The sequence below is a fragment of the Budorcas taxicolor genome, chromosome 11 (assembly GCF_023091745.1).
Source record: "Budorcas taxicolor isolate Tak-1 chromosome 11, Takin1.1, whole genome shotgun sequence".
NCBI lineage: Eukaryota > Metazoa > Chordata > Mammalia > Artiodactyla > Bovidae > Budorcas > Budorcas taxicolor.
Genome location: NC_068920.1, coordinates 106,774,326 through 106,798,253, shown reverse-complemented (window position 1 = coordinate 106,798,253; position 23,928 = coordinate 106,774,326). Strand labels below are relative to the sequence as shown.

General features: G+C 45.3%; 1 protein-coding gene across 2 annotated transcripts in view; it reads left to right on the top strand.

The window, feature by feature from the left end:
• Positions 1–23,928, top strand: part of RPIA (ribose 5-phosphate isomerase A) — a 34,891-nt gene that overhangs the window by 8,445 nt on the left and 2,518 nt on the right. The window contains exons 2-8 of one of the 2 annotated variants that reach the window (XM_052648872.1): positions 538–598; positions 2,883–2,938; positions 15,555–15,614; positions 18,044–18,108; positions 19,344–19,412; positions 20,081–20,222; positions 21,977–22,076. In XM_052648872.1, coding sequence (XP_052504832.1) covers positions 538–598; positions 2,883–2,938; positions 15,555–15,614; positions 18,044–18,108; positions 19,344–19,412; positions 20,081–20,222; positions 21,977–22,076 — 553 coding nt within the window. The remainder of the gene's footprint in view (positions 1–537; positions 599–2,882; positions 2,939–15,554; positions 15,615–18,043; positions 18,109–19,343; positions 19,413–20,080; positions 20,223–21,976; positions 22,077–23,928) is intronic. The other variant, XM_052648873.1, reaches the window with a different exon arrangement.

The window sequence follows — 23,928 nt, the reverse complement described above, 5'->3', positions numbered from 1 at the left end:
AAATGGAATCTTAGCCCAGCCAATCAAGGATCACCTGATCAGCACTAGTGAGGCCATCTGCCTGGGAGACCCCTGCCATCCTACAGGGACTTCACCTTACAGTAACTAACTCCCTTTGAGCCCAAAGTAGCTTCTTTATTTCCTGCTCCCTTCCTGCTATAAAAGTCTTTTATTTTATACAGCTTCTTAGACATCCTTTCTGTTTGCTAGGTTGAATCCTGCCCAATTTGAGTTGATTTTTGCTGAAACAAAATCTTAAAGTTTTAATCTGCCTCAGTTTATCTTTGAAGAGGAGGAATTGGTAGTGGCATTGTGAAGGATGGAAGGAGGAGGGCTCTGCTGATAAGTTGCCACTGGGCACCAGAACAAAGTCCAGCTTTGAGGTTCAGTGATTATATTTCTGTGGGTACAGTACCTGCTTTGTGCCCATGTCAGTGAATTGCTATTCCTTATAATTTTATAGCTCTAGAAGGGCGCTGGAGAGGGAGTGAAATACAGTATTAATAAAGTTTCCCTCTTCTTTTTTTATCTTTGCAGAATAACCAAGTGCTGGGAATCGGGAGTGGTTCTACAATTGTCCACGCTGTGCAGCGAATAGGTATGTTCTTGGGGCCAACTTGATGTTTTGCGCAGGACAGTGGGGGAGGGGATATAGAGGAGAAGTAGGAAGTGGGCACTGGCTGGGCATGTGCCCAGCTTGGTGCCAGCCATGTGGAGTCTGCAGTCAGGTGAGTGTTTCTGTCCTCCTCCAAGTGCTATTCTTGGGCCCCGTCACCCAACTCTGGGGGTTACCCTGGCTTTCTTTGCTCTGCTGAGCTGCAGGTGAGGAGCTGAGGAACTGACTCAAGGTGAGGTGTGTTTCTCTGTGTCTTTGTTGTGTGTGTTCTCCATGGAACCTTCATCATCATCATTGGTGTGGTGGTGGTGGTGGTGGTGGTGGTGGTGGTGGTGGTGGTGGTGGTGGTGGGGGTTGTTGTGTGTGTGTGTGTGTGTGTGTGTGTGTCTGGGTCTGGCCTCATGGATCCTGAGGCAGGCAAGCCCTTTGAAGCTGGAGGTCCCTCAGGCACGCAAGTCGAGGCCGGCCCATGCGTGTCCTCTTTGTGACCGTGGCGTGGCTGTGACCTTGCGGTTGGTGGCTGGCTCTGCAGGTGCTGACTTCATTTAGATTTGGGTGTCTCTGGGCTCAGGAAAGGCTCAGGAACTGTCAACCTCCGTGGCTGCTCAACAGGTTTGACGGCCCTGCTCTTGTTTGTGAGAACAGAGCCCAGAGGAGCGGCTTTCCTGAATGCTGCTCTCCTCTGTCCAGTGCCAAGGGGCTGCGCTCAGGGGACAAAGCCCAGGAACGCTCTGTCTTGAAGGAATGATTGTGGTGCAGGCATGCTGGCTTCTGGAAGCCTTCTCATTAGCCTAACGGGGCCTCAGTGTGGTACACCCTTGTGCCTCAGCACTGTGTGTGTGTGGAGGGCTTTTAGGGCACTGGGATTGCTGTAGATTTTGTAATAGTGCCATCTAAACCTCCCTAGGTGCACATTCAGTGGAGATTTGATATTTTTAATAAGACAGTTTTCCCCTGTTGACTGGAAAAAAGAAGCCCAACCTAAAAATTGAGCATTATGATTTTTTTTTTTTGGTCGCATCACATGACTTGCAGGATCTTAGTTCCCTGAAGAGGACCGAACGCTTTTCCCTGCAATGATATTGCAGAGTACTAACCTCTGGATGCACTGCCAGGGAATTGCCCAAGAATTATGTTTTATTTGGGGCATTACTGAGGACTTCAGTCTGGGATACAGCTTTTCAGATAGCTCTGAGGGATTGTTGAGAAGCCAGGGCATGTAGGAATTTTTGCAAAAACAACAACACAAAACTCCAGTAGTCGAACATCAAAAGATTGCTGCTAATTGAGGAAAAACCAGACATCACAAGTTAATAAATTCAGTGCTTTCCTGTGTATGGGAAGAAGCAAGAGTCTGGGCTTAATGAAATTACTCCTTTTATGTGCACCTTAATCTGGGGCCAGTGTCCTGTTTTTCTCCATCCTGAATCCTCTCAGAGTTCACTGCCTAGGGTGGGTACAGTGACTCATGACTTGATGACATCCTTTGTTTACTGAAATGAGAGGAGGCATTCTTTGTCTGCATCCCTTGAGATTTTTTGGTTTTTGGCCATACCACATGGCTTGTGGGATCTTAGTTCCCCAACTAGGGACTGAATCCTGGGCCCCATCAGTGAAAGCTCCAAGTCTTAACCACTGGACCATCAGGGAATTCCTAAGACTTTTCTTTTTGTTTAAATCAAACTTTCTGGAAAGGTGCAAATTTTAAGTGAATAAATAAACCCTCTTTTAACTGCCCTCTGGGGTCTATAAATGATTATATTTTTTACTAAATGCAGAAGTCAAGTTCTAGCTTTTCTCTGTAAAAGGCAATATAGGGAAGTAGTTAAGACTGTGGCACTAGACTGCCTGGGATCAGATCTTAGTTCTGTTGGTTGTTAGTTGCTTACCAGTTATTTTTGTCTCTCTGCACCTGTTTCCTCATCTGTAAAGTGGAAATAATAATTGTAAGTTACCTTTGGGTTCCTGGATTAAAAGAGTTCATCTGTACAAAGTTCTTTGAATAATGCCAAACACATACTAGCAAACACTGATGTTTCTCTTTCCGTGAATAGTACTTAACCTCTTTAGGCATTTTTTTGTCCTTGTCTGGTGACATGTGGAATCTGTTTACCAACTTTTCACCAAAGGTGGGGACGTGGAGTGAAAGGGACCTGTCAGTGGTGGGGATTAGACCTTTTCTGTTGGCTTTGAGCAAATGTGCGAATGACAAAGAAGATAAAGTGAGGAGAGCGAAAAACCACCCGCATGGCTTTTGTCTTCACAGCTGAAAGAGTGAAACAAGAGAATCTGAACCTCGTCTGCATTCCCACCTCCTTCCAGGTATGTCCTGCTTTCCCTTCTCCATCTTGGCAGTTGTCACTGAATCTTCCAGGTCGCTGAGGACGAGGGGGTCTGGCTCTGGGTTGTGCACCAGGGTGGTTCTGGGTGAGAGAGCCAGGAGCATGAGGCTAGTCGATTGATGGGAGATTGCTCCTCAGAAGCATGGTTTTAGAGGTGCTCCTTTATTTACTCTGAATATTTTAGCATATCTTTAGTATATTATGGAGTATATAGAGATAAGCACATGGTCTGCATCCTCAAGAAGTATTATCTGCATTTATAGATGAAAAAACGGGCTACAGGGCATTAACTGATGTGTTAGTAATACAGGGATAGTATTTTGAGTTCATGTCTAATGCTGTTTGACCATAAAATAGTAGGGCTGGTGAAGGAAAGCAACAGAGCCAATTAAATGTAGGGAAAGATATGGGAAGAATAGACTTCAGGAAGGGAGGGGAAGGAGGTGTCCAGATAGAGCCCTTTCCCTCACCTGGCCGTTGTGGGGAGGTTGTGTCTATCATCTCTCATTGAATTCATGGAGGAGGTACTGTGAGCTGGGGTTAAAGGCTGGCATTGCTGGCGATTGGTGCTCCTGTGACATTGTGGACTTGGTTAAAGAAACCCTCAGTCCTGGAGGCTCAGCACTGCAGGTAGCTCTGGTGAAGGGACAGAGCTGAAGGGAGAGGACGGTATCCTTTTGGGCTTCCATTGTGGCTTAGTGGTAAAGAACCCATTTGCCAACCGGGGAGACTTGGTTTGATCCCTGGGTCAGGAAGATCCCCTGGAGAAGGGAATGGCTACCAACTCTGGTATTCTTGCCTGGAGAGTCCCATGGACAAAGCAGCCTGGTGGGTTACAGTCCACAGAGTTGTGAAGTTGGACATGACTGAGCGACTAAACAAAAGTTTAGTTTCCTTCCTTCCTAAAGAAAGTTTCCTTCTAAGTCAGGTGTGTGCCCCTGCCTGTCAGTGGGGAATGGAGGAGGAGACAGGATAGGAAGTTAGGATAGTGTGTCCTGCCAGAGGTTCCTTGAAGTTATATCTCTTGGAGACTCTGACCAGCTGGGTGGGCACCAAGGGTACTAAAGACAGTACCATAATTATTATGTTGGGTTGGGAAGGAAGTGGTTTTACCTGGGCTATCTTGCTTTTGAAATCTGGCTGTCCTGAGGAGATACTCTTAAGTCAGAAGGGTTGTGAGGGGTTGCCTTGGTCTTTTGAAAAATCTTGTGTGTCATTTTGCCAAATGAATGGATCACCTAGCATTTTTCTTATTTAATAAGTTATTTGATACTGGTGTTCATTTTTAAGTTGTATATGACATTAGTTGCTCAGTCATGTCCAACTTTTTGTGACCCCATGGACTGTGGCCTGCCAGGCTCCTCTGTCCATGGGTTCTCCAGGCAAGAATACTGGAGTGGGTTGCCATTTCCTTCTCCAGGGGATCTTCCCAACCCAGGGATCGAACCTGGGTCTCCTGCATTGCAGGCAGATTCTGAACCATCTGAACTATCGGGGAACCCCACAGTTATACATACATGTAGATTGAAGAGTCAAATAATTCCAGTTTTTTTTTTAATTAAAAAGCAAAACACTCGCTTAATTCTCTCCCCGTCCCCCCAGCCCCCCGACTCCAACCACCACTTTCTTGCTCTGTAGACAGACAAACTTTTTTTCTTAATCGTTATTTATTTGGTTCTTCTGGGTTTTAGTTGTGGCATTCGGGATCCTTGATCTTCATTACAGCATGCGGGATCTTTGTGGCATGCGGGATCTTTGTGGCATGCAGGATCCAGTTCTCTGACCATGGATCAAATCCAGACTCCCTGCATTGCGAGCTCATAGTCTTAGCCACTGGACTGCCAGGGAAGTCCCATAGGTCGACATACTTTTAAAACTATTTTAGTTCATTGGATGTTTGCTCCAGAATCTGGAAACTACATACATTTCTTGCTATTTACATTTTTTTTTCAACTTTAGGTAATAATTCTACACTGAATGGGTGAAAGGAAGATGAGCATTTGATTATCTCTTCCCTCCTTGTTCCCACAGTTCAGACACCCTTCTCCCAGTCTTCAGGACAGTCATGTTCTGGTGAGGCTTACTGAGTGCTTACAGAAGGGTGATGTCCAAACTACAGCTGAGCTGTACAGTGTGCTATGGTTACGCTTCCTTACCTGCCCATTGTTTTGTTTTTCCGAAAGTTAAGTAAATTGCCTTTTTTTTTTTTCCATTTGCCAGATTATCTACGTACTTCTTACTAATTCAGCCTCAAACTCTTAGCTCCATGGAAAGTCTCACCTGTCTGGCCGGTGGATATTCTACTCTTTGACTTTTGTCTTCTTGCCTGGGTCTCTGGTTGCTAGCAGCTGTACTTTGCTGTGGATTTGGAGGTGTCTCCCTTCCTGCTCAGGAACTTACCTGTTCTGTCTCGTTTTGGATCATCCAGTCCCTTGGTCTTGTTCCTCCTCACTACTCCCCCATATCCTTTAGTTTTGTTTCCTCCAACTTTAGTGAAACACGTCTTTCATGTCAGGGGTTCCCCAACCCCTGGGCCGTGGACTAACTGGGGAAGCTTCATCTCTATTTATAGCCGCTCCCCATTGCTTCATTACACCTGAGCTCCACCTCCTCTCAGATCAGTGGTGGGATTATGGTGAGTTGTATAATTATTTCATTATATATCATGTAATCAAAAGTTAGAAAGTGAAAGTTAAGTCGCTTAGTCGTGTCCGACTCTTTGCGACCCCGTGGACTCTAGCCCACCAGGTTCCTCTGTCCATGGGATTCTCCAGGCAAGAATACTGGAGTGGGTTGCCATTTCCTTCTCCAGGGGATCTTCCCGACCCAGGGATCAAACCCAGGTCTCCCGCATTGTGGGCAGATGCTTTAACCTCTGAGCCACCGAGGTTTACCCACATTGTAATCAAAATGCACAGTAAATGTAATGTGCTTGAATAATCCCCAAACCACCTCCCCACCCCTGTGGGAAAACCATCTTCCATGAAACCCATCCTGGTGCCAAAAATGTTGGGGACTGCTGCTTCAGATAGCTACCCAAGTGCATGGGGTGCCAACTTGTCGGCACTTTGGATGTCTGAAAATGTCTTTATTCTAGCCTCTCTGGAACTCAGGTATTTGGGTATAGAAATCTATGCTAAATCATTTCTTAGTTCTTGGTTCTGTCTGTCTGCTGGCTTTCAATTTGCTATTGAGGAGCTTGGTGCCGTTGATTCTTGATCCTTTGTATGAAGTCTATTTTTCATTCTCTCTGAACTCTTACACTGTTATATTATCTTTATCTCCAGTGTTTTGAAATTTCACTTTGGTGTGGGTTTATTTTTGTCCACTGTGCTGGGCGCTTGCTGGGACATGTCATCTACAAATTGACCATCTTCAGTTTGGGGGCCTTTTCTTTTTCCCTGTTACTCCTTTGATTTTTTTTCTGTTTTCTCTGATCTTTCTTTTGGGACCCTTGTTAAGTCCTTGGTGCTCATGGCCTGTTTTGTCCTTTTGTCTTTTCGGCTTTATCTTTTTCTAACCTTTCTATTGAGCTTTCTTTGCTTTCATGTGCTTAATTTCATGTAAGAACTCTTTTTGTTGTTCTCTGAGTAGTTTTTGTTTGTTTGTTTTATTCAAATTTTCCAGTTTCTTCTCTAAGCTCCCTGAGGCTATTAATGCTTTTGTTTTTGTTCTAAGGTCTCTTCTCCCTCTTATCTTTCCTCAGAATTTTTTTTGTTGTTGTTGTTGTTGTTTACAGTTTGTTGGAAGTATAATTTACAGACAGTACAATTTACTCTTTTTCTGGTACTTCCCTGATTGTCCAGTGGTTAAGATTAAGAATCCATACTTATTACTTCAGGAAGCACAAGTTTGATCCCTGATTGGGGAACTCAGATCTCACATGCCATGTGGTGTGGTCAAAAAAAAAAAAAAAAAAAGAAAACTTACCCTTTTTTAGCATGTAATTCTGAGTTTTGACTGATGTAGTCAAGTCACAACCAACATAGATATTGTTAGAATGCTTGGTCTTTTCTTTTTTTAATTGTCTGCTTGTTTTGAACACTAGTAGACTAAGAAGCTGATTGGAAAGCAGCTCTCATGGTGAGGATAGTCCTTGCTCTCGGCTTGTCTGCCAAGCCCTTATCTTGAGGGGATCTTCTGGAGTCAGATCATTTTTCTTTACTTTGACTGGTCAGGTTTCCCAGAGTAGACTGCCCAGTGCCCTTTTAGGAGGGGTATGCATAGCTGCCATGTCTTGGGAACCAAATAGGAGAAGAGGGTGAGAAGACATCTGTCGTTATTCAAGATATAAACCTGCTTCTGATTTCTCCCATTTTCAGTGTTCTTGTGCTAGATGGAAAAGAAGTACCTGCTACATTTTGCAGTGTGTCTTTGACTCTGGGCTTGATCATATTACTTGTTTTGCCAATGGAACATGTCATCAGTGGGTTGAAAAGTACTTTTGCTTTGGGGGCTTGGCCTTTTTGCTTCTGGAATCTTTCTTGTTGCCTTGTGAACAGGCCTCAGCTAACTCCCCTGGAGGGTAAGAGGCATGTGAGTGAGGCCATACTAGAGACTTTTCAGTCTGTCCATGGAATCATGAGAATAATAACAGTTTGCTCTTTTGAGCCTCTTAATCTTGGGGTAGCTGCTCCACAGCAAAAGCTCACTGATGGAGTACCCCATCTTCAGCTCTCCCTGGCAGCCCAGTCCCGAGCCCTGCTGATTTGGCCTTCTCCAGGGAATAAACATGCTACTTTGGAAGAAGTGGAGAAAGATGAAAAGTTATAACAGGTTTTCAAATAGCCTTTCAACCAGCTTTCCCTTATCACTCCCACTGTTGTGTCTGAAGTTCAGTGTCGCTGAGTCCTGGAACCTTTTGGGAGGTTGCTTCTTAGCTTTCTCCAGTACGGGTTTAGGATTTCTCTCCCTCATTTCTGTCACTTAATCATTGTCCATCAGTGGTCTAACTTTAAAAAACTGGTTGCTTTTTGGTTTATGCCGTTAAGAGAAATTCCTTTATCATAAATTTAGAGAGGTTTGGGGAAAGAGCTGAGCTAAATACAGGTGTTCACGTTCAAGAAGTTCCAATTAAACTTCTTTAATAGGAAGGAAGTTTGATCTGTGTTGTTCAGATAACGTCCTCCCAGCGCACCTGTGTGTTATGATGGTAATTAATAGCAAGACTGGAAAATGACGGCCAGTTCCAGTTGATTGGTTGGAAGAGTCATTCACAGTTCATAGGACTTTAAAAAATAAACTTGTTCAGAGGTTTGTTTTTTTCTCTCCCTCAAATTCAAACTTATTTTGTGTTACGTTTATCCAGCTGTAGTCTCCTGAAATGACTGAAAGGAAGCCAAAATATTTTATGCTCTATCTTTTAAACAAGTAAACCCCTAGGGACTTAAAGGATTTTTGTAGATTTTCCCTTCAAAGTTAAAAGATTTGGTGAGAGGAAAATAAAAATAGTATTTAAAAGCTATATCTGGTCTAAGCAAAAAAAGCATTTATTCACAATGGCCTTTAGTCTCCCTCTTAGGTGATAGAAGGGAAGATGCAAAGTTTTCAGGTTTTATTGTAAACTGATGAAAAACAGGAATGCTCGCCTGCCACATGCCACTGTCCTTGATCACATGAGGCATTGCAGGCACCAGCTGTGGAACTGCATTGAGAAGGCGTTGCTTCCTGTCTTTTTTCCCAGAAGTATAAACTAATCATTAGCTTTCCTGCTCCCTGCACTTTTAAGAGCTAGAAGAGACAGCCAGAAGTTGTTTCATTACACTCTCAGGAGCCCCTCGGCATGTGAGCCTGGAGTATATGGTGTCAGCAGATACTAATCTCAGTTGAGCACCTGTGGCTGAGCCAGCCATGGGTCCATATTCCCACAGTAGGGCTGTGGTGTTGAATTCACAGCATTGGTTTCTCAGGGTTGCCGTGACAAGGAACCACAGATGGAGCAGCTTAAAAAACAGAAATTCATTGTCTCTAGGTTCTGGAGGCTAGATGTTGATTCCTTTAGAGGCTGTGAAGGAGAAACTATGCTGTCTTTCTCCTAACTTCTGGTGGTTTCCTAGCAGTCTTTGGCATTACTTGGCTTTGTGGTGCGTGTCCTCACTCTCAGTCTTCATGTTCACGTGGCATTCTACCTGTGGGCCTCTCCCTGTGTGTTCAAATTCTTCTTCTAAGGACACCACTTGTGTTGGATTAGGGCTCACCCTCATGACTTCATTCTGACTTGATTACCTCTGTAAAAGCCCAATCACCAAGGAAAGTCACAGCCAGAAGTACTGGGGTTTAGGACTCCAGTATATCTTTCCTTTAAAAAAATTTTTTTATTTTTGGCTGTGCTGAGTCTTTGTTGCTACATGGGCCTCTTCTCTAGTTTCGGAGAGCGGGAGCTACTCTTTGATTCTGACATGGGGCTTCTCACTCCAGTGGCTTTTATTGTTGTGGAGCATGGCCTCTAGGGTGCATGGGTTCAATAGCCGCAGCCCCTGGGCTCTAGAGCTCAGGCTCCATAGTTGTGGAGGATGGGCTTAGTTGCTCCACAGCATGTGGGATTTCCTGGCCCAGGAATTGAGCCTGTGTCTCCTGCATTGGCAGACGGATTCTTTACCACTGAGCCACTAGGGAAGCCCCAATATATTTTTTTGGGGGGAGCACAGTACAGTGCATTACACCCAGGGAGGAAGGAGTTTATGCCACTCATGATGATGCTTCTGTCCGTGTGCAGGGTTGTGCACAGAGGCCTTGCTGGGGAATCCAGTGAGATATGGGGAGAAGGGAGGGTTGGAGGACCTGCTGATGGAAGCAGGCCTGAAGGGTCCCTCCTGAGTGGGATCCTTGAGGTCATTGTACAGGGCCCTTCACATTGTGACTGGGGATTCAGACTGTTTAAAGGGAAAGCAGTTGGCCTCCCAGCCACGTAACACAGGCAGAACTTACCTACTGGGCTCCTTTCACATGCAGACTCTGGACAGGCATTGACTCAGGCAGCTGGTGGCAGTGGTGAAGAGGCATGTGGAATCTAGTTCCTCAACCAGGGGTCAAACCCCGGCTTCCCTGCGTTGGGGGCATGGAGTCCTAGCCACAGAACCACCGGGGAAGTCTCATCGTTTTTTTCCAAGCAGGAGTTTGTACTGCTGCTGCTACTGCTAAGTCGTTTTAGTTGTGTCCAACTCTGTGCAACCCCATAGATGGCAGCCCACCAGGCTCCCCGTCCCTGGGATTCTCCAGGCAAGAACACTGGAGTGTGTTGCCATTTCCTTCTCCAGTGCATGAAAGTGAAAAGTGAAAGTGAAGATGCTCAGTCGTATCTGACTCTTAGCGACCCCATGGACTGCAGCCTACCAGGCTCCTCCATCCATGGGATTCTCCAGGCAAGAGTACTGAAGTGGGGTGCCGTTGCCTTCTCCAGAGTTTGTACTAGGTAACTCCTTTTCTAATGAACTCACAGTAGTTACTCAACTGTTGGCTCAGCTAATCGTAACTGCTGGTGAAAAGTGTATATAAAATGTGCTCTCACATACTCTGATTACCATCTAGATGGACAAATAGAACATCCTCATGAAACAATAACACTGGCAAGTGGTGCAGGCAGTTTTTAAGCTTCGGGTTAAATGAAAATGATATACTTTATACAGATTTCTTTCCCCCATAGGAATCATGATAGAATTGTTTCCTTCCATCGGTTTTCGTGTAATACATTTGAATGTAGTTTAGTATCGTTTCTAACTAGTGGGTTGGCCGAAAAGTTTGTTCAGATTTACATCACACGGAGGAACCTGAACGAACTTTTTGGCCAACCCAAAGTATACACTTAACAGGGGTCATGGTCTATATAATGGGCTTCCCAGGTGGCTCAGTGGTAAAGAATCCTCCTGCCAGTGCAGGAGATGCAGGAGACACAGGTTCGGTCCCTGGGTTGAGAAGATCCCCTGGAGGAGGAAATGGCAACCCAGCCCAGTATTCTTGCCTGAAAAATGGACATGGACAGAGGAGCCTGGCAGGCTGCAGCCTGTAAGGTCGCAAGAGTTGGACACAACTGAGGAGCTGAGCACCAGTAGTATATATAACACAGTTTTATTTGTGATAGAACATCACACTGAGCTACATTCAGTTCATATCGTTATTCCAGCAGCATCTGTATTAGATATCTGTCGCTGGAACAAATTACCCCGAAACTTAGCAGCTTAGAACAACAAAGATTTGTAAGCTCACAGTTGCCAGGGGTCAGGAACCTGGAGTGGTTGAGCTGGGTGTTCTGGCCTTGAGTCCGATGAGGCCGCAGCTGAATGTTGGACAGGGCTGCAGGCGCGTCAGCTCTGCTTGAAGGACCTGCTTCCATGCTCTGTCAAGTGGGTGTTGTGGCCTTACTTCTTCACAGGCTGTGAAGTGGGCCTTGTGCCCAGGGCTCTCAGTGTCTTCAGGGCTTGGCAGCAGGTTTTCCTGGTGTGTGTGTGCACGAGGGTGAGTGGAGGAAGGGAGGGAGGAATCTTGTGGGAGCACGCCCTTTCTTTTTTATAAACTGATCTCAGCTGGGGCTTGCCATCACCTCTGCTGTGTGCAGTTGATAACACAGGACAGTCTTGGGACGTCATGGGCAGGGATTCCCCAAAGGCATGAATACCACAGTGTGTGGGGGGCTTTAGGGGCTCATCTTCCAAATGTTTTTATAGCCTAAGGGTCTGTGATTAGTATCGTTTCTCCAGTATCATGTTGGGAGAAACCTAGGAACTGAGAAATGAACCAGCAGTACCTTTTTCCTTGTTGTTTTCTCCCTTCATTATGTATTTCTCTTTCAAAATCATGAGTTTTTTTCTTTTGAACTTGATTCACTCAGCATTTTATTTTACCTTTTTATTATGGAAAATTTCAAACTTCAAAAAGGATACTGAATAATGCAATGAACTTCTGTGTACCCATCGCCTGGTTTCCACAGTGATCAATTCATGGCCAGTCTTGTTTCATCTGTATCCTATTCTCTGCCTATGTTATTTTGAAGTGAATCCCAGACATAGTATGGTTTCATTGTATGTATTTCATTATGTCTCTCTGAAAAATAGGGAGTCTTTGAAACATCTCCACAATACTTAAAAAATTAAGCAGTAATCTTTCATAGGATAAGGTAAAGTCTAGGATTCAAATGTCCTCTATTGTCTTATCCTTTAAAAATATTTTTCTACAGTTTGTTTGAATCAGGATACAGATAGGTCCCATACATTTCAAAGTCCAGGGTGTTTGTGTTTTATTGTTAAGTCTTAGGATTTGAAGATTGACATTGGTCATTATCTATCCTCATTTTTTTATAGGTGAGAAAACTTGCTAGGGGTCATGTGACTGGTTTATTTAAGATTAGAACCAAGACCATCTCATTCTTAATCTCAGGTGGTTTTGACTTTAGGCGGAAGATATTTTCTAGACATGGCTTTTGGTAAAACAGTTTCCATGCTTTGGTTGCTCCATATAGTGTAAGCATATAGTCAGTGGTGCTGACTTGGCCACTGCTGCTGCTAAGTCGCTTCAGTCATGTCCGACTCTGTGCGACCCCATAGACGGCAGCCCACCAGGCTCCCCCGTCCCTGGGATTCTCCAGGCAAGAACACTGGAGTGAGTTGCCATTTCCTTCTCCAATGCATGAAAGGAAAAGTGAAAGTGACGTTGCTCAGTCCTGTCTGACTCTTAGCAACCCCATGGACTGCAGCCCACCAGGCTCCTTCATCCGTGGGATTTTCCAGGCGAGAGTATTGGAGTGAGTTGCCGTTGCCTTCTCCAGACTTGGCCACAAACATCCTGATTTTTTCCCGGTCTGTTCTCTCCGTTTGCCGCGCTCCTCACTAGCAGTCATTCTGGTGTGCTGCCTTTACATCCTCTTCTCTTGCTTATTTTATTCGACAGTGTGGCCTGGAAATTGTCACTGTGTATCAATTTATAGTGATCATCTTCTGTCATTTTTTTTTTACAACATTATTTAAAAAAAAAACTTATGTTCTGTAGATTTGGCTCTTAGTTTCAGTTCAGTTGCTCAGTCGTGTCCTACTCTTTGTGACCCCATGGAATGCAGCACGCCAGGCTTCCCTGTCTATCACAAACTCCTGGAGCTTGCGCAGACTCATGTCCATCGAGTCAGTGATGCCATCCAACCGTCTCATCCTCTGTTGTCCCCTTCTCCTCCTCTGCCTGTGTTATTTTGAAGTGAACCCCAGACATAGTATGATTTCATTGTATTTATTTCATTATGTCTGTGTGAAAAGTAGGGAGACTTTTAAACATCTTCACAATACTTAAAAAATTAAGCAGTAATCTTTCATAGGATCAAATAAAAACCCAGGATTCAAATTCAATCTTTCCCATAATCAGGTTCTTTTCCAGTGAGTCAGTTCTTCACATCAGGTGGCCAAAGTATTGGAGCATCAACACCGGTCCTTCCAATGAATATTCAGGCCTGATTTCCTTTAGGATTGACTGGTTTGATTTCCTTGCAGTCCAAGGTACTCTCAAGAGTCTTCAACACCACAGTTCAAAAGCATCAATTCTTCGGAGTTCCGTTTTCTTTATGGTTCAACTCTCAAATCCATACATGACTACTGGAAAAACCATAGCTTTGACTAGATGGACCTTTGTCAGCAAAGTGATGTCTGTGCTTTTTAATATGCTGTGTAGGTTTGTCATAGCTTTTCTTCCAAGGAACAAGCGTCTTTTTATATTCATGGCAGCAGTCACCATCTGCAGTGATTTAGGAGCCCCAAATCTTAGTTTAGGAAGTTTTAAAAAGTAATGTTTACGCTCTTAGCTTAGGAAATTTTAAAAAGTCATGGTAGTCTCCCCCCTTTCCCCTGCCCCCTCATTCATGGAGAATACATTCCTATACCCCCAGTGGCTGCCTGAAACAGCGGATACAGCTGAATGTGATGTATACTATATTTTTTCATATACGTAGATACCTGTGATGACATTCAGTTGGTAAATTAGGCATGCTAAAAGAGAACAACAACTAATAATAAAACAGGACGATTGTAACAAGACACTGATAAAAGTTATGTGATCATGGTTTCTCTCTCAAAATACGTTATTGTAAAATTTAATTCCTTTTCCATATTAACTAGGCATTTATGCACTGTAGTCATAACTTTTGCAGTTTGGGCTGCAACAGTGAAACTGGCACAGATTTCTTTTTCCTTCTTTGCAGCTTCAAGGATGGCAGATTTGTTCTTACAGTTTTAGATCTTAGCATCCTTAGCGTATAATTTTTTTTCCTTTCCTTACGAAGTTAACAACTTTTACTGTTGCCCTTAAGAAAGCATTTTATGAAAAAAAAAAAAAAAAGAAAGCATTTTATGGCTTGTCTTTGGTGTATCTGAATTGCCAGCATCAGTATTGTGCTTTTGAGCTTTACCTTGGAGATATTCCAGGTTTGGTTCCATTCCACCATAATAGAGTATGATACAGAGTGAGCTACTTGAATTTCCCAGTGCATATAGAAGTTATGTCTACACTCCAGTATATCCTAGTAAGTGTGCAGTAGCATTATGTCTAAGAAAGCAATGGACATAACTTAGTTAAAAAATATTGCTGAAAAAATGCCAAAGCAGTAACAGCAGTAACGTGAGAGCTCACTGGTCACAGGCTACCATAACAAATGTAATGATGATGAAAAAGTTTGAAATACTGTGAGAACTTCCAAAATGTGACACACAAAGTGAGCAAATGCTGTCGGAGAAATTGCAGCCTTAGGCTCCCTGGAGGCAGGGTGGCCACGGCCTTCAGCTGGTAACAAAGCACAATAAAGCGAAGCACAGTAAACCGAGGAATGCCTGTATGAAGTGCAGTAAGGGTCTGTTGAACACAAGCACTGTGACATCAGGCTGATAGCTGAGATGGCTGTTAAGTGACTAACAGGTGGGGTGTGCTGAAGAAAAGGATGATTCACATCCTGGACCAGATGGAGTAGGTAGCAGAGATCTCATCGTGGTATACTCAGAATGGTGTGCAGTTTAAAACTTGTGATTTCTGGAATGTTACATGTAAGATTTTTGGATCGAGGTTGCCCATAGGTAACTGAAACCACAGATGAGGGCTACCTACTGTACTGTACTGGGCTTCCCTGGTGGCTCAGCAGTAAAGACTGCCTGCCAATGCAGGAGACTCAGGTTTGATCTCTGGGTCAGGAAGATCCTCTAGAGAAGGGGATGGTAACCCACTCCAGTATTCTTGCCTGGAGAATCCATCTCATGGTTAGAGGAACCTGGTGGGCTACAGTCCATGGAGTTGCACCGAGTCAGACACAACTCAGAGAGTAAAACAGCAACTGTAGTGTATTACCAGAGGCTTTCGGAGGCCATGAAATCATCTTAAGTAACAGGTCACAGAGGAGGGACTCTGTCTAGTGCTGGAGCAGAGTGTTCAGTAGTTGCTATTTGCCTTCTTCCAGTTCCTGGAATGGACCAACTTTTGCCATTCTCGGGGCTGGATCCCTATCTCTTGGTGGTACAGGTTGGATTTGGGAGGGGCCTTGGTGGTACTGAGTGTCTGACCCTTAGATCCAAATGGCTTCTGAGGCTCCTCATGCTCGCTCAGAGATGATGATTACAGGCACTTTTTCCTGTTCTCCACAGGCCCGTCAGCTCATCCTGCAGTATGGCTTAACTCTCAGTGACCTGGACCGACACCCAGAGGTAAGAGAGGCTGCCGGGTTTTTCTGCCTCCTTTTTTATGACTGTTGCTTGTTCATGCGCTCAGGATATCTGATCAAGTCTAGGAGGAAAGTCAGTCAGCCATACTACCTCTTCTCCTGGGACTTTAGATATTAATCCTGGCTGAGGTCACAAGTGGGGAGGTTGTTAATTTCCAGGATGTTCCCTGTGGTTTAATGGAGGGGGCTCAGGGGCCCAGATGGAGAAGGAGATGGCACCCCACTCCAGTACTCTTGCCTAGAAAATCCCGTGAATGGAGGAGCCTGGTAGGCTCCAGTCCGTCGGGTTGCGAAGAGTCGGACATGACTGAGTGACTTCCCTTTTGCTTTTCACTTTCATGCATTGGAGAAGGAAATGGCAACCCACTCCAGTGTTCTTGCCTGGAGAATCCCAGGGATGGGGGAGCCTGGTGGGCTGTCGTCTCTGGGGTCACACAGAGTTGGACACGACTGAAGTGACTTAGCAGCGGCAGCAGCAGGGACCCAGGACTTCCTGCAGCCCTCACACAGGCATGTAATATGAGCAGGCTGGCCCTTGGAGTTTACTGCTAATTGGAGAGAAGAAGCAATTGTCTGAGGCAAGCATGGGCCTTTGAAAACAGATAAAACACGGGCTTTTGAAAACAGAAGTTTTTTGATTAAGACGATTGAACGCACGAGCAATCCAGAGGCTGATGTTGAGGAGAGGGTGGAGCATCCTCACAGCTGGCATTTCTTGAGCCCTCACTGTGTACAGTTATTCTACTAAGTGCTGGTCTGTATTAAACCACAGTCATCCCTCAGTGTCCAAGGGGCTTGGTTCCAGGACCCACTGTGAAAACCAGAATCCACAGATGCTTGAGTGCCATAGTTGGCCTTCTGTATTTGTGGTTCTGCATGTGTGTATTTAGCCAACCATGGATCACATAGTACTGCAGTGCATATGTGGGGGACAGAATCTGCCTCTAAGTGGACCTGCGCGGTTCAAACCTGACCCTGTTGTTCAGGGTCACCTGTATTTAAGCTCCTGTAGTCTGGAAGGTGGGAACTATTACCCTCCCATTACCATCCCATTTTACAAATGTGAGAAAGGCATGGAGAAGGCAAAGTGTTTGCCTGAGGCCTTGCTTCTTGTAAGTGGCAGAGCCTGAGGATGAATTCAGGTGCTTCCAGCTCTAGAGTGCTGCTGCTTAAAGGGAGTTTGTGGGAAGAGGTGAAAATTTGAGCAGAGCTGTGATGGCTAGGTGGCAAGGGCAGGAGAGAGCATTCCAGCGAGGATGGGAACCCTGGGAGCAGCTCCAGGCTAGCATGTGGGCATATGTGGACAGCGCCCAGACTGGCTGGGGTGTCTAGGACCAAGTGATAGAATACTTTGGGCTGAAGCTGGACATGGGACCCACGCAGAAAAGATTGCCTCCCTCCAGTCCCCAGAGAGCTGGCTGTGGTGCAGCAGGGGTCAGTGCAGGGTGAGGAGGAGCATCATGGGCTGTCGCTTCATCCTTGTGAAAAGGCAGAAGTGAGGCTCCCCCACTGAAGTTTTGGTGGCTCCGTATCAGGCAACTTCTGACTTGCAGCTTGAACTGAATTTGCACCCTGAGGCTTTATGTGTGCTCAGTCGCTCAGACCTGTCCAGCTCTGTGGCCCCATGGACTGTAACCCACCAGGCTCCTCTGTCTATGGGATTTTCCAGGCAAGAATACTGGAGTGGTTGCCATTTCCTTCTTTATACTGATGTTTTTAGAAAAACCATTCCTGAGGCTCCCATGTGGTCCATGCAGAGTCCCAGGAGTGATGAGAAGTATCAATATATCTCTCTTCCTTGATTTCAGATTTTGAAACATGAATGAACCTATTCTCCTCCTTCACTGCTTTTGGGCTGGCAGTGGAACTTCCCGTTAAAGGCAGTGGGCAAGCCCAGACAGGTGCTTTAGTGGGATCATGGGGGTGGGATCTCAGAAATTTTCCAATTTTAAATCACATCAGATGTGTGTCACCATACCTGTGTCTTTGCCATATTAGTTCAGACATTTCTAAATCAGTGCTTCTCAGACTTTTTTCCATTATTGCCTGCTTCCAAGGAAATTTTAATCCCACAGATATACTATATATCTCTTTCTATACTTGGAGGTGAAGTTACTCACACTGAGATTGCATGCTCAGTAATTCCAGCTTGTCCAAAGAGAATCCCATCAAAGAGTAGAGTATAAAGTAATGGATGAGAGCTGCACCCATGACCCTCATGGGTGTTTCCTCATGACCCTAGTGGAATAACTTAACCACTGAGAGTCTTAGTTTCCTAACTGGTTAAATAGGAATAATAACTGCTTGACTAATAGGGCAGCTGGGGTCTGATGAGCTGTTGCAGGTTGATGCTTGGCACAGAGCCTGCCCTCAGGAGGGTCTCAGTGGATTTTGTATCTTTCTTCAACACAGATCGATCTTGCCATCGATGGTGCTGATGAAGTCGACGCTGACCTCAACCTCATCAAGGGTGGTGGGTGAGTTGTGGGGCCTTTTTTTTTTTGCCAAGTATCTGCCAGTTAATCCTTAGCAAAGCCAAGTGGAATGCAGGATAAGCTCAGTGCCTCTGGGATGCACACGAGTTTGTCTTTCTTCTTGGATGTTGATGGCATAAGCCTGTAGAGCCAGCTGGGCATTTCTGGTTGTTAGTAGCAGTCTGGGGACAGGGACCCGAGCCTGGTCAATGAAGTGATTCATCTTAATGGGTTCTCTGTCTGCTGCCTTCTGCTGATTCCAACTTTAAAAATTGTACAGCCAAAACAAAAAAAAATTGCACAGCCTAAAGCAAAAACATTACTGGGACTAGATTACTAGGTCTGTGGGCTCTGAGCAGGGAGTGATGTGTGTATTCATTCCTTTGGAAAACATTTATTGGGTGTTTCTTGAGTGTTAATTTTGGGGAGTTAGGAAGTGGTGAGCTGAAGAAGGTGAAGTCCCTGTCTCCTCATTCTTGTAATCAACCAGACTCTGGAGTGACACAAAATGTGCTTAAAGTCTCACTGTGCTCTCTCTGCTTCCTAACTGGCTGTCAGATGGCAGAAAGGGCAGGTTGTTCAAAGCTTGTCCTTACTCCTCCCCTTCATGCCACAGTCACATGACCTCCCCCAAGCACTGTGCTCCTTAGCAGATGCATCTTGGTTGGGTTATGCCTATGGCCCCACTGGGAACCCTTTCTCCCGGACACAGACTCCTGCTTCCACAGTCCATTTACTGGAAGCAGCAGGTCTTAGCCCAGGTGCCATAACAAAAATCTTAGACGTGGTGACTTCAAGGGAAAAATTTGTTAGTCACAGTTCTGAAGCCCTGGGCTTGGAGATGGCTGCCTTTTCAGTGTAGCCTCCTATGGTGGAGGGAGAGAGAGTAAGAGCTTTCTGGTATCATCTTAGAAGGATATCCATCCTAATCAGAGCAGAGCCCCACTTCAGTAACCTCATTGAACCACAGTTGCTTCCTTAGAGACCTCATCTTTCACATATAGTCACGTTAGGGGTTAGGCCTTCACCAGATGAATTTTGGGGGGGCTGAGGGCAGGAGACACCATCTGCACCATGTGATAGAGTTTGGGGGCTGTTCCTTTAATAATTAAAAATTAAATTTCTAAGTGTCAAAACTGAATGGATTTTGGTTTCCTATATCTGACTTTAGTTCCCAAATTCAGATTTTGTCTTACTTAGCCCCATGTTTGTTCCTTTGCTTCTTCCCCATTCCCCAGAGGCTGCCTAACCCAGGAGAAGATTGTGGCTGGCAATGCTAGTCGATTCATTGTGATTGCCGATTTCAGGTACGATGTTCAGTGTTTCTGAACTGTCCACTGAGGAGGTGCCTCAGATGCCAGCCCGCATTTTATGGAGGAGAAAAAGAGCTGGAGGGAGGGGCACTCCTTCCTGTGACTCAGGAGAGTGCCTTGGACAATTATGTTCTGCTTTGGTGCTGAAGGAAGATACTGCTATTTCTTGTGTCCGCTGGAAAGAGGAAACAGATGTCACACTCGTTAACAGAGCATGTCCTTATTGATCACTCATTCGCTCCATTTGCTCCGTGCAAGGAGTCTCAGAGGAAGCAGGTCAAGCCTGCCCCTGGGCACCCCTGCTTCCCCTGTGCCACATGTGATTTGTGTTGTGGACAGTCTTTGACCAGGCTCTCAGAGTCTACTAGAAGGCACTTGTGCTGAGCATGTTAATTAAAAAAAAATTACAGCCGTAGGAAGAGCATAAATGATTATGTTCCTCACACCTGTTTAACAAGCCAGTCATATCCAGGTTTTAACATTTTTGTCATATTTACTTCACATACTTTTTTTAAAAACAGTAGAGCACAGCCAGTCTGTTTGAAGCCCTGTACACTTGGCCCTGCCCTCTCACCTCATTAGTAACTCCATGCCTGAATTTGGCATGTCTGTACCGCTGAGCTTATTGACATCTGTTGTACTTCTGACTCTTTTCTTTCCAGGAAAGATTCAAAGAACCTCGGGGATCAGTGGCACAAGGGCATCCCCATTGAGGTCATCCCTATGGCCTATGTCCCAGTGAGCCGAACTGTGACCCAGAAGTTTGGGGGCGTGATTGAACTTCGGATGGCCGTCAACAAGGCAGTGAGTGGCTGGAAGGTTTCTGGGAGGTGTCCCAGGCTCTCAGGGCCTGTCCTCCTGCTTCCGTTAGGTCCTCTATACCCAGACTGGGCAGGTGGCTTCTGTGGATTATTTATCGGCTGCACTGTGTCTTCATTGCTGCTCAAGGGCTTTCTTTAGTGTTGGCGAGTCAGGGCTACCTGAGACGCACGGGCTTCTCATTGTGGTGGCTTCTCTTGTTGCAAAGCACAGGCTCTAAGTGTGTGGGCTTCAGTAGTTGCAGCACACGGGCTCAGTAGCTGTGGCACATGGGCTTGGTTGCCATGCGGCATGTGGAATCTTTGCAGGCCAGGGATAGAACCCTTGTCGCCTGCATTGGCAGGAAGATTCTTAATCCACTGTGCCACCATGGAAGTTCTCTCTGTTTATTTTTAATCAGCCTATTGGCTTATTTTCAGAGCACTGGCTTTATCAGTTTCCATATTCAAACTCATGTAGACAAGACTATACTTAACACACTGTATATTCCCTGTACAAATGGGCACATTTTCTGTCCCTTGGAATCTGATGCTCCTCGGGTGATCTGATCTTTGTACCTGGATCTCTCTAACAGCTGCTAAAAATGGGTTTGGGGAGTCCCTCCTGGGGCAGAGAGTTATTCAGGTTTTGTGGTATGATTTTCTTTTTTCCTCTTTTCTCATCCTGTGGTTAAATGAAGTAGAGTTCCTTGGGGGATGTAAGCTCCTCCCCAGAAATACACTCCAGATACTTAGTCCAAACACTTCACTTCAGCTTCTAAAGTGGGTTGAACAGAACTTTTTTTCTTACACTTAAACAAGCAGTAGTAATAATTCAAAAATTCACTATAGTTGCAGACAGAACTATATATAAAAATTTGAAACATACAGGAGAGAAAGCAACTTATCTGTAACTCTTCCCTGATGAACTTTTATTTTAATGTATTTTCTTCCTGGCGTTTTGTGACTTTTTAAAAAACCACAGTCTTAATTGTAGTTGTTATACCGAGCTCCAGCTCTGGCTCCCTGAGTAGCTGAGGATTCAAGAAGAGGTTGTCAGGGTTCTCTCTCAGAGCTGGGGTTCCTCCACATGAGAGCCCAGCATCTTGCTTTTGTGTGTTCTTTCTGGGCTCCCACTCCCCCATTTTGCAGAGCAGTCTTTGTGTTCTGGCAACATTTGTGGTCCTGGATGCTTTCTAGTGCCCAAAGCTGCTGTGTGATACTGGGTTAATTAACTGAAAGTACCCCCAGCCGCTGTGACCCCAGGACCCCTCACTGCTCCATCTTTTTGTTGGGTCTGCCTGATCTGGGGGGAAAGTTGTCTCACGTTGCATCACTGATGGTTCTCAGTGTAAAGCTCTGGGAGCATTGAGCCATATTGGTTGTCTGTTCTCTTGCTGTAGTTTCTCACTCTAATGATGGCTAAGCATCACTGTGCCCTCACTGTGGTAAATGCTTACCCATGTGGTTTATGCGTGAGCTGCCGAAGGAGGTAGGTTTCATTATCCCTTTCTTGCCATAGAGGAATCTGAGGCTCACAGAGGAAAATGGCCCCTGTGAGATATCTGCCTCAGTGGCTTCAGGACTCCTGCTCATTACTGCTTCATAGCACTGCCTTCTAGTAATAGAAAGCATGAGGTGGGAGTACTGGTTGGAGTGGGTTGCTTAAGATGCTTGTCCTTGGTTATCACCTCCACTCTCCTGCCCCCTCTGCCTGCCTGAGTCTATATCATCTCGTCATTGTGGGCAATTATCTTCTAGGGTCCTGTGGTGACGGATAATGGGAACTTTATCCTGGACTGGAAGTTTGACCGGGTCCACAAATGGAGTGACGTGAACATAGCCATCAAAATGATCCCAGGTAACATATATTCTTGAGTGTAGACACCCAGGCTCTTCATAGCCGTCCCCTGCCTCTGGCCATGGGAAGCACAGTGGCGTTGGCTTTGAGACTTGTGTGGGAAGAATTTGCTTTATAACATGTTTGGAATTTCTAACTTTGCCTTTGCCTTTTCCTCCTGAAAACAGTTACTGCTCACTTAGCAGCTTTGTTAGTTGGCATTTCACAACCCGTTTCAATTGGGGCAGGCATGGGGCCGATGGTGTGTCAGGGGGCTTGCCTTGAAATAAACGCACTCTCTCTGCAAAGAGCTTGACTGTCACCTCTTTGATTCTGGCCTGTTCTCTGGAGAAGAATGACTCAGTTCGCCCACGCTCGTTAGATTCCTGCGAGGTGCTGAAGGTGCTGTGCCCTGTGTTACAGGGAGTTCTTCCAGGTCGCTGTTGATAATCTGGAAGAATTAGCCCTAGCGATAATGCAAACGCAGGGGGCCCTGTGGGCAGGAGTACTTGCAGTGCCCACCAGGGGGCTCTGGTGCACCTGCTCAGACCTTTCGAGGCTAACTGAGGCACTGAGACGTCCTTTGTGAGCAGATTTCTCCCATCCTTTGGTCTCCACCTCAGTCAGCAGAAGCTACATCCTAGAGAAGTTCCGAGCTTCATTAGGAACAGACAGTGTAAACAGAGAAGCTAGATGCTGAATTATTTAGCACAGTGCCTCAGGGTCATCCATGTGGTTTGCTCTCTCATTCTCTTTTTCTCTTCCTCTTTGGTCTGTTGTAATACATGATGCTGGACCTGGGTCAAGGGAGGAGGGAAGGGAACGTTTCCCTGTCTATCTCTGTCACCCTGCCTGTGTCCCATGCACGTCTATTTGTGTGAGGACACCTAGAGGGCAGCAGAACTGTCCCCTGGCTGCCACACCCTTGGGTGTTCCACTGCTACACCTGGAGCAGAGAAGGGCCAAAGCCAGTGGGGTTCTTTCCCCCTGTTCAAACCAAGCCACCTCTCCCCTTTCCACTAATCTGGGGATGGGTATAGGAATGGGTTAGTCACTCCCAGCATCCTGATAACCTGAAGAGAAGTGGTCTTGAGATCAGACCTTTGACAGCTGCCCTGCACCTCTACTCTTAAATCGTTGAAGTCTCTTCTGAACTCAGTTTTCTCTTGAATCAGGCTTTCTCTTGAATCAGGTGGAAGCTGTCACCTTATGTTATATTGGGTTGGCCCAAAAGTTTGTTCAGATTTTTCCTTGAAATGTTATGGAAAAACTCTAAGGAACTTTTTGACTCAGTAGAGTTTTTGAGAAGCCTGGGTCTTGGTGGCCACTGGGCACGTCCTTGGGAGGCCCCTGTCGTGTTGGCACAGTGCTGGGAGATGATTTCATTCATGTGTGCAGGGCTCTGTTTGAAAATTTTTTTGTCCTTTTGAATTTACATACTTCAAAAATTTAAGAGTATATAGTGAAAAGTCTCTGTCTTCCATCCCTCCACTTTCCCCGTCTGAAGACAGCCGGTGCTTCCAAAGTTGTGTGTCCTTGTCTGTGTGTGTCCTTCTTGAGTTGATCTTACATAAACAGAAGTCAGCTCCCCCACCCTGATCTCTTTGTTTACACAATTGACAGCATACTTGGCACATGTTTTGCTTCCTGTTTTTTCTCTGTCTTCCTATTTTCCTGTTTTTCCCCCACTTTGAAGGTTATTATATAATGGTTCACAAAAGAACTTCCTCATTTGTTTCTTAATAATAATATGCATTCCATCTTGTGACTCTCACATAATTTATTTAGGCAGATCCATGTGAGCAGATATTTGTTTCCAATCCTTTCTCAGAAGGGGATTACCAGTTGAAAGAATAAGTGTATCTGATTTTGC